Consider the following 10,039-nt stretch of genomic DNA (forward strand, 5'->3'; position numbering starts at 1 on the left):
ACACAATGGGTAGAGAGATGGGCTTGGGGAGGATAGGGACCTCTGCCCAGGAATTGAACTGGCTAAGGATTGGGGAGTGCATTGGGGCTCCGCTATCCCACAGTAATTTGGGGGACCACTCCCTGGCAATTGTAAGCTTCCTGGGAGCAGGACGCTTCCCAATTCCTCACTGACACCAACATCCCCTCCTCTTCAAAACCACCCATTGTTTTCTGAATCAGGAAAAAAGCAATCCTTCAGAGGGGTCATAGGTGCTCCCCACCAAAATGGTGCCGCCTCCGACAGCTCAGGGGCAGGGGCCAGGGGCATTTCCAGGTCCCAGGAAGCCAATTCGGTGGGGACTTGGGAATTCTGGGGTGGGGAGGATGAACCAGGTGCCTTGAAGACAGGGTCCCTGAGTGATGGGGACCTATGAGGAAATGAAAGGGGGGCACTGCTGGGGAGACCTTGGGGAGGAGGTCCCAGGAGAAGGCCCTAGTTGATTCTGGGGGACACTCTGTACGTGAATGGATGGCCATGGGGGGGGGCTGAGGGGCTCCTCCTCTGGGAGGGGCCGCTGGGTGGTGCGGTGGTCTCGGCCATGTCCCAGCGGTGGGTCTGCCTCGGTTTCTTCAAATGACTGATCACTCCGGTCTCTTTAGCAAGAAAACTCCCAATGGGGCCAGGAAGAGTCAGGTCCCCCCCGAACCTTCCGTGGCTCCCACCTGCGGCCGGGGGCGGCCCCCAGATCCGTGCCCCGAGCCCTCGGGGGCCGCGGAAGGCCGGAGGGGGGAGGGGTGCCTGGCCGGGCCGCCCCTCCCCCCAGGCCGCCTCGGCTACTTTGTATCTGTTGCGGCCCGAGGGCGGCCTGGGCGCCTGCGCACTGAGCGCCCCACGGTCGGAGCGGCGGCTCCGGCCCGGCCTCCCGGTGGGAGGAGGAGGCGGGCGCGGGGCCGCGGGCGCGCGCGCCCCTCCGCCTCCGCGCGGGTGGAGGCGGGGCGGGGCCCGGTCACGTGCGCGCCGTGACGCATCTCCCTCCAACGGCCTCGCGGCTCCGGGGCAGGAGGCGCGCGCCCGCCCGCCGCTGCCCCTCGGGCGCGCGCCTCGGGAGCGCGCGGCGCCACGTGACGCCGCCCTCGGCCAATGGGCAGCGCGGGATCCGCGGGGGGGGGGGAAGCGCGTCCCCGAGCGGCGGCGGGAGCGGGAGCGACGGGAGCGGAGGCAACGGAGGCAGCCGAGAGCCCGGAGAGCGCGGCGAGAGAGCGCGGCCCAGCAGCCCCCCGGCCCCCCCAGCCAGCGAGCGCCCCAGAGCCCCGGCCCCCGGCCAGCCATGTCCGAGGAGAAGCCCAAGGTGCGATGGGGGAGGGGCGCGGGGGGCCGGGCCGGCGGGGGCCCCCTCCTGCCCCCCCCCCCGCCCGCCGCAGCCCGCCCCGCCCCCTCCCCCTCCCCCGCTCGTCTCCGCCCCTCCCCCTCCCCTCCTCTAACCCTGCTCCCCAAGCCTCCCGCACCCCTCCCCTCCCCCTCCCTCCTCCTCATCTCCCTCCTCCCCCTCTGTCCCTCCTCCCCCTCCCCCTCCCTTCCTCTCCCTCATCATCTCCCTTTCCCTCCTCATCTCCCTCCTCCCCCTTCTCCCTTCCTCTTCCCTTCATCTCCCTCATCATCTCCCTCCTCATCATCTCCCTCCTCATCTTCTCCCTCCCTCCTCCTCCTCTGTCCCTCCTCCCCCTCCCCTCCCCTCCTCATCATCTTCCTCTCTCCTCCTCATCTTCCTCCTCCCTTCCTCTCCCTCATCATCTCCCTCCTCCCTTCCTCTCCCTCATCATCTCCCTCCTCCCTTCCTCTCCCTCATCATCTCCCTCCTCCCTTCCCCTCCCTCATCATCTCCCTCCTCCCTTCCTCTCCCTCATCATCTCCCTCCTCCTCCCTCCCTCCCCCTCCTCCCTCTCAGTGATGGGAGGGATCCAGCCCTCTGGCTCCATCTCCCTCCCCTGCATAGGGTGGGGGAAGGGCTAGAAGCCCATCTCTTGCCCATCTGAAGTCAGAAAAGTCTGGAAAAGGGCAGTTCTGGGGAGGGGCCCCCCTGCCCCGGACTCCCGGTGCCTGTGTGGGGGATGCCCCCTCTGAACCCCACTCTGCATACCCTGGATGGGTCAGCTCTTTCTCATCTCGCTGCTCTAGACTCACTCCCGAGGGTCTCACTCCAGGGCCAGGGGACTGCCTTCATGGCTGCCTAGCCCCGGCCCCCTCGGGTGTCATCCGGCCGGCTCTTCCTCGTGGTCCATCCAGGCCTCCTCCTGGACAGCCCCCTCCATCCTCAGACTGGGCTTTGTGACACTGGGGCCAAAGAGGCTTTTGGGTGGGGGGCAGGATCTCCCTGAGAATATAGGCCAGTCCCAGGTCCTTAAAGGCGGTTACCCTTTCGGGGTTAATGACGAGGTCTGTGAGGTAGGTTTCCACGGAGGACAGGCTGACTGGGGCTGTCTCTGCTCCCTCTTGGCAGGCGAGGTTTCTGTGTGCCTCACTATCCCCTCTGAGCCCTTGTTCTCTTCCATAGGCTTGAGGCTGAGAAAGGCCAAGGCACCTCCACCTCTCCTTGTAGCCCTTCACAGTTTCCTCCTAGAATCAGCTCCTTAGTTTGACCTTTGTTTTGGTCGGGGCCCAGCCTGATGGGAGGCCACGAGGGGTCTTGTTGGCAGGATCATGGATCAATGGGTGCAAGGCTTCTGCACCATCTTTCCTTCTCTCTGTTGACCTGAAGACCTCAAGGCAAGAGAGGTTGAGGCTTTGATTTAAGGGTCCCTTGTTCAGTTCTTGGAAGCCCCAAACTCCAGGGCAGATATCTGCCCCAGGTTCCCACGAGTCCCATTTCTGGTCTCCCTCGCATCCAGGGAACCCAGCCTAGGGTCAGTGTTAGCACGACTCGGTTCTCCCAGGAGGTGGTCACCAGGTGAGTCGGCAAGGTCGTGTCCCGGTTCCCCGAGGGGGTTGCTTGGGCTTGGCTGAGCTGGAACTCAGCAGAGCAGTGTGTGGCCAACCTGGCAGAACCTCAGAGTGACCCTGTGCACCCTCCTTGGCCTCGAAGATCCCGGGGCTTGGCCGCCATAAGGCACCCTTGGGTCCGGCTGCTGAGCTTCAAGCCGGTGGGGGCTCAGGAAAGCCTTTCCCTCAGACGGTTGGGTGACGTTATCGTTAGTGTTTGGCAGCCTCGTATGTTAAGCCCACATCACCAGTCCCCAAAAAGGGGTCAGGAAAGGAGGGAGTTTGTGGAGGGTCTTTGGAATGACCTTAATTAGCCTCAAGGGATGCCCCTCTTGATCACCAGCCCTTCTGAGAGCATCAGAGAGGCAGCACTTTCTCTTTTCCTCATCCACAGCCTTGCTATGTGCATGGCTCGGCTCAGCTGGGTATTGGGGAGGCCATCCATCCCGGGAGGCCACCGGGCCACTGACCTCTCCTCCTCTGCCTCCGCACCCAGCTTCTTCTTGGCCCTCCCCTTTGGGGGGCCGTCCTGTGGCTTTATCCTGGATGCTCCTCTGAAGCAGCCAGCACTTCTCCTGGGAGGTGAGTGAGCTCAGGGCTCCCCAGCCAGCTGGCCGCCTCCCTTGGGGCAGGGCCCCTCTGCCTGCAGGCACCACCCCCTGCCCCTTTCCTCTGACAGCTGCCAAATTGATAGCAGCCTTCATGCTGGCTCGGTCATTGCCATCACTAGGACTGCGGCATTCACCCTGAGGTCTTTGGTGGCTCCTCTCAGGCGAACTTCCCTTGAGCCCTCTTGTTGTTCTTGCCCCCCCTTCCTCCAGGGGTCTCCAGGTTACTGACCTTCCCTGGCAGAAGAAACAAGGCATCCCAGTGCCACTTCTCTTCTGCTGGCCACGGGACTGACTGACAGAGGCCAGGCTTCCAGCAGGGGTGTGGAGGGTACCTGTGGGGGGCATTGTTTCAGAGCGGGATGCTGACCGGTAGTCTCGGAGACGACCCTCAGACCATTCATGAAGACACCAAGGGCTGCTCTCTCAAGGGTCTGACCCTTTCACTCTGACCCTCTTCAGCTAGCCCCGCCGTCTTGGATTCCTTGAGGCCTCTTCTCTGCTGTGCCCCTGAGCTCTTCCCGGAGAGCAGAGAAGCATTGGCATGCCACTGGTCACTGGGCTTGATTTTTACCCAGTGAGAAGGGTGGTCCTCAGGTCCCTTAGATCCTTGGCATAGACTAGAAAGAAGACCAAGTCTCCTTTTTTTGAGTCTGAATTTTGGTCATGTGGGGCCTTTCTCTGGGGGCTGGGGTTGGCTCATTGTTTCAGACTTTGGCTCACAGTCTTATTCATGCCAGCTTCCCCATGCCACCCAGGGGCTTGGCCCCTTAAAGTTGCCTTACTTGGGATTCTCCTGACTCTTGAGGAGCTTAAGTAGCTTTTCCTGGGGCTATAAATGGGCTTGGTTTCTCCCCCTCTTGATGTGCTTTTGGGCCTTAGAGAATTAAGGGCCACAGAGATGTTTCCAGTTGGTTTATTTGAATTTAACTTACAGAATTAAGAATTTTGTCTCCTTCTACTGTTTGACTGAATGTGCTGGTTCCTCTTTAGGGAGCTGAGTCAAACCTGCAGGCTCGGATGCTTTGGAAGTCTGGTGGGGGGGAGTCTTGGGGCCCTGTAGCCCCTGGCTTTTCGGAGTTTTTGTGAAGTAGAGTAGGGATAGACCCATAGTTGGGCCCTGGGTGTTTTTCTTTCCATTGACCTTCTTTTTGCCTCCTCAGTAGGAGAGAGCATTGGAAATCAGTGCTGGTGAGTTCTAGGCTCCTTCCCTGGTAGTGGGCCGACAGCGAGCCCCGAGGGGACAGCCCATGGGAAGGAGCCCCCTCTGAGAAGAAAGACCCTCAGAGGTTATCAAATCTGGGGAACTTCAGCTGCGCCTGGCTGTCCTTGTCAGGAGGGCCGACCTTTCAGCCTTCAGGCCAGGGGCCTCTCACCTCTTCTCTTTGCTTCACCCTTTGCCTTGATTTATTGGGTTCAATCCAGACTGGAAGAATTTAGTGTGGGGGGTGTGTGTGTGTGTGTCTGTCTGTCTGTCTCTCTGCCTTGGCTACTACCTGCAGGCCTCAAGGTAAGGCCAGAAAGCAGAAAGAGGCAGGAGAAGCCCAGGGGGAAGCAGAGAGAGAAGTGGGCAGCTGGTCCTGCCTCCTTCATTCACCAAGGCTCCCTGTGGCCTTTGGGGAATCCCTCCACATGAGGAATATTTTACCCTCGCCATAATTCAGGAGGTGTAGGGCTGGTGCTGCTGCCCATTTTATAGATGAAGTTGGGGTGAGGGCCCAGGGACTTTTGGAACCCTAGTCCAGAACTCAGTGCCCTGCCTTTGTAAGAGTGTGTCCAGACCAGCACTCCCTTTCACAGAAGTGGTGCTGGCCATCCCCATCCCAGCTGAGGGGGCCACATGTCACAAACACCCACAGAAGGACCCGAGGAGTATGCGACCTCTGTTCACAGCCCTCCTCTAAGGGACAACCTGCCCCCTGCTAGGACAGGAGCCTCCTGCACTCAGCAGCTGGCGGTTCCCCCTGACTTTACCCCTCTGCTATTTGTCCTGTTCCTCCTGGTTCTAGTGAGGTGGCCCAGTGGAGAGAGTTCTTGGACTGGAGTTTGTCTGGCCTCAGACGCTGACTGGCTGTAGGACTCTGTCTGCCTCAGTTTCTTCCTCTGTAAAATGGGGATCATAACACTCCATCCCTCCCAAGATTGTTGTGAGGATCCAGGGGGCTCACGTTTGTGAAGCATGGGGGCCCCAGCTGGGATGGCAGTAAATCCATCCTGGGTGCTTGGGAGGGAGGGTGTTGCCAGGTACCCCCCTCACAGGAGCAGGTGGGAGGACCTTCCATGCCTTGGCAAGACTGCAGAGGTGGGAGAGGTGGGAGAGGGAGACTTGGGGATGAGAAACAACAAGGCTGGGAAGTTTGGGTGGGGGGCTGAGCAGAAGGTCCCCACTTTGTGGACGGGCCCACAGAAGGACTTTGGGAGACATCCCCTTTCCTCTTTTGACAGGAAGGAGTGAAAACTGAGAATGATCACATCAACCTGAAGGTGGCTGGGCAGGATGGGTCAGTGGTCCAGTTCAAAATTAAGCGGCACACGCCTCTGAACAAATTAATGAAGGCCTATTGTGAGAGACAGGTATGGGGATGGAGGGCATGTTGGGGATCTCGTGTCCAGTCCATCGAGAGCGGCTCTCTTGGCCTTCTCTTTTGAAAATGGGGAAAGCCAATGTGGTCACCTGTCTGGCAAGGGGACACCTCTGGAACCCTCTTCCCCCACCACTCTGGCTGCTGACTGGTTTTCCTAAGAATAGGAAGAGGGCGCTAGCTTGCCCATGAGATCGGGGGCCCTATTTATAGCAGACCAGGAGCCCACCTAGGACCTTGGATGGTCAAAAGATCCCTTCCTCCCCCCCAGCTCTGAGCTTGGAGGGGTCCAGGATTGAGACCTTTAGAAGCTCTCCCCAAATAAAGTATGATGTGTGGTCACTTGGTGCTTCTCTTGTGAGAACAAGGTCTACATGAGAACAGAAGCAAAGTTGCCCTTCAGTCCTCATTCTCCTCCTTTGCCAGAACCAAAAATGAAACTTCCAGGAAGTTCTGCTCTGCCCCTTTCTACAGAGGCATTCAAAGAGAGATTCTTGTCTCCGAGGGAGAACAAAGTCCCCAAGGCCCCATTTAGTTTATGTCCTTAAGAGAAGTGGGCCTCAGTTTCTTTATAAAATGAGGGAGCCCGGCAGGACTGGCTCTGAATCTAAGTCAGCCTGGGGTGGGGATTCAAAGAGCCACATTTTCCATTTGGGTTTTCTTATAAGGAAAAAGGAGCCCAAGTTGCCCCTGCTGGTGTGTCATCCCCAGGGAGCTGAGAAGAGTGTAGGCAAGAGCAGCAGGATCTGGAGCCAGGGCCACTCGGCACTCGCAAAGGGATGCCAGCCTGGTACCGGCTTAGCCGGCTGGGGCTGCCAGGAGTGGCAGCCCTGGGTGGCCAAAGGGGGGGGAGAGGCAGGTTATGTTGTTGCCACCTGTTTGGCTTGGGCCTCCTGGGAGTTCTTGAACCACCTGGTGGGTTTTTGGAGGCCATGCTCTGTAATAGAGACCTGAGCAAAGGCGCCATAGTCATTCATGCCATTGGGGAGGTCACACAGAAGGCTGGGCTTCTGGCTGTGGTGTATTTCTTGGAGATAGTTGACGCCCGCTCACTTGGTTGACTGGAGTCCACTTTTCTGCCTCATCCATCCCAACATGTCTTCTGGACAGAGGTCATGGCCAAAGTCACGATCTAATCAGAACTTGCACTTAGGTAGTCACTTTGTCTGGAAGGAGGCCTTGGCTTTCTGAGAGTTGGGTGAAGTGGTTAGGTTCAGGGGGACCATCCCTGCTGGAGTCCTGTGGGATGGGCCCAGCAGAGGAGCCTCTCTGACTCCTCCACTCACCTCGGGGAATAACTGGACTTGAAGGAGAGCAAGAAGTGAGCTGGACTTTATACTTGGGTCAGCTCCCTTCAAGCAGAGAACTTGTGTAGGAGCAGCTGTTGACTGGCTGACTCCCTGTGCTCCTGCCCTGGGGCCTCCTGTCTCAGCCTTTCTGGGCCTGGGCCTGGGCAGGCATGGCTCTGTGGTGTTGGAGGAGGGACCCCCTCCCTTTGGTAAGGGGTCTCCTGGCATCCCCAACTCTTAAGCCCCAAATGGAGGGAGGGTGCTTGGATGGCCACTGCTCACCTGGTGCCTCCCCCTCTAAGTGGCCCACGCTGGAACGGGGGCACACATGCGTCCCCACTCTGAGCAGTCCTTGGAAGGCTTGGCTAGTGTCCCATCATGTGATAGTTTGTGACTCCCAAGATCACCTGTCCTGATGGAGGTTTTTAATTTCAGGGCTTGTCAATGAGACAGATCCGATTCAGATTCGATGGACAACCAATTAATGAGACTGATACCCCTGCACAGGTAGGAGCCAGGGACCAGACCACAGAGCTGCCTGCAGGACCTGTCCACTGAGACTTGTTGGGGGGGGGGACAGTGGGAGCCCCAGTCGCAAGCCTGTCTGGGGACGATGGGATGACACCTGCTCCAGGCCAGCCTGCCCTGCTATCCAGTCCCAATTTGGCTGCTCTCTGGCTCCTGCCAGGTCACGGCCCAGAGGGAGTCCCTTCTGGCAAAGGAGGAGAGAGCGCTGTCCCTCCTGGGGTCCCCTCTGTCAGGGTCTGGGCTCGCCCCGTGGGTCCCGGCCCAGCGGGAGGGCTTCGGCTCCATGGCCCAGGGCCCCGGCAGCCACTAACCAGTCTGACTTTCTTCTCTTGCCGGTGTCTGAGCAGCTGGAGATGGAAGATGAAGACACGATCGATGTGTTCCAGCAGCAGACGGGGGGAGCGTGGTAGGCGCGTGGGCTGGAGCCCCCGTGTCCTCCATCTTGGGATTGGCTAGTAGATAGGGAATTGTGGGATTCTTCTGCCCCTGCAGAGCGCGCGGATCCAAACTCTTCTCCTCTCTCTGACTCACCGCACGAAGTCCTGGCGACTCCCGATGATGTTCGCAAGGATGACGCGCCACCTCGAATTGGGCCAATGTGGAATGTTCTCTTTGCTGAAGTAAAAGATTCTTGCTTGTTTGTCTTCCCTTCCTTCTCCCCCCCCCCCTTTGCTTTGGGGGCCGGGGCACTGGCCCTGTGCTTGGGATGCTTTCTCGGCTGCCTCATCTAATCATGTAAATATTCCAGTCTAGTCATGGCAGTGGGGGGGGAGGGGGGAGGGGCACGGGGGGGTCACCTGCCCGGATGGACAGGCCGGGGCTAGGCCGGGGTGGTCTGTGGCGGTCTGTGGCCCCGACCCTGGGACCTCGAAGGCTACGAAAGCTCCAGCAGGGGACCCACTCCTCCTCTCCTCCCCCCACCTGCCCGCCAAGGGTAGGGGGTCGATCAGTCTGGGGGACCGAGAAGTGTGTCCTCTGGGTCCCTGGGACTCTGGCGCCCCCTGGCCCAATAGCCCCTTGCAGCCTGCTGAAGGAGGCTCTTTTCCTTTGGTGTTTGTGTCTGTGGGCTGGGGTGGGGTGGGGAGTGGGGGTGGGGGGGTCCTGTGGGCTCGGGCCTGTCTCTTCTGATTTGTACGTCCTTTGTTGTCCTTTACTACTGTATACAATAAATATAGTTTGGTACTCTGGCTCTTGGCTTGTGTTCACCCTTTTGCCGCCATCCCCACCCCAGCCTCAGCCCCCCAGGCTGACTTAGATTCAGAGCCAGTCCTGCCGGGCTCCCTCATTTTATAGATAAAGAAACTGAGGCCCACTTCTCTTAAGGACATAAACTAAATGGGGCCTTGGGGACTTTGTTCTCCCTGGGAGACAAGAAGCAAAGCAGCGCCTCCCCTCCCGGAGCTTCTACACCCCACAGGCACAGTGAATCCAGATCCGTGGGGAAGGGGAGAGGAAGGTGTTGACTGATCAGGGGGATGGTGGTTTGCGTGAAGGCGGGGAGCTGGGAAATGGAGGTTCTGATGGCATTGGATGCTCCATCCTTGAGTTTTTTGTTATTTGAATTTTACAGTTTTCCCTCCATCTGGCTGCCGCCCTCCGGAAGGCAGTCTGTTAGTGTTTGCACTGGTTCCAGGGTGGACACTGGTCTCAGTTGGCTTCATCTGAGAAGTGGGAGCCTTAAGGGAAGAGTGCAGGCAGACAGGACGAGATAATGGGGTTCTTTGGGTTAAAGGTTCCAACGCCACAACTTCCCCTGGCCACGGAGGCGTGCTCATGGCAGATGCCCCCAAACTGCCCCTGGCTGCTGCCGGTGGGATGGGCGAGGCCGCCGGGTGGAGACAGTGGTGCCCTGGGCTGGCATCGGCCTCGCACATCGGTCCTGCGCAGCCCCGGCTCCCGACTCTCCCGGCCCAGGAGTCTCCATGCCATGCCGTCCCCGCGAGTTCCCGTCGGCTGCCCAGCACCAGGGCTGCCGTGGGGCGTTCGGACACGAGATCTCGGGGCGGGGGCTGGGGAGCGGGGCCGGGGCCGGGGAGCGGGGAGCGGGGCCGGGGCCGGGGAGCGGGGCCGGGGC

The 10,039-nt window shown here is 59.6% G+C and overlaps 1 protein-coding gene across 1 annotated transcript; it reads left to right on the forward strand.

Moving 5' to 3' along the window:
• Positions 1-1,144: 1,144 nt before the first annotated feature.
• Positions 1,145-9,037, forward strand: SUMO3 (small ubiquitin like modifier 3). Its single transcript, XM_074189951.1, has 4 exons — positions 1,145-1,330; positions 6,012-6,140; positions 7,873-7,944; positions 8,313-9,037. The coding sequence occupies exons 1-4, from the start codon at positions 1,310-1,312 to the stop codon at positions 8,373-8,375; spliced, it is 285 nt and encodes a 94-aa protein (XP_074046052.1). The 5' UTR covers positions 1,145-1,309; the 3' UTR covers positions 8,376-9,037.
• The last annotated feature ends 1,002 nt before the right edge of the window (positions 9,038-10,039 follow it).

The sequence above is a fragment of the Macrotis lagotis genome, chromosome 5, assembly GCF_037893015.1.
Source record: "Macrotis lagotis isolate mMagLag1 chromosome 5, bilby.v1.9.chrom.fasta, whole genome shotgun sequence".
Classification (NCBI taxonomy): Eukaryota; Metazoa; Chordata; class Mammalia; order Peramelemorphia; family Peramelidae; genus Macrotis; species Macrotis lagotis.

Coding starts and splice junctions, on each gene's coding strand:
- SUMO3 (XM_074189951.1), top strand. CDS start 1,310: ATGTCCGAGGAGAAGCCCAAG. Junction 1,331..6,011: donor TGTCCGAGGAGAAGCCCAAG/GTGCGATGGGGG, acceptor CTCTTTTGACAG/GAAGGAGTGAAAACTGAGAA. Junction 6,141..7,872: donor AGGCCTATTGTGAGAGACAG/GTATGGGGATGG, acceptor TTTTAATTTCAG/GGCTTGTCAATGAGACAGAT.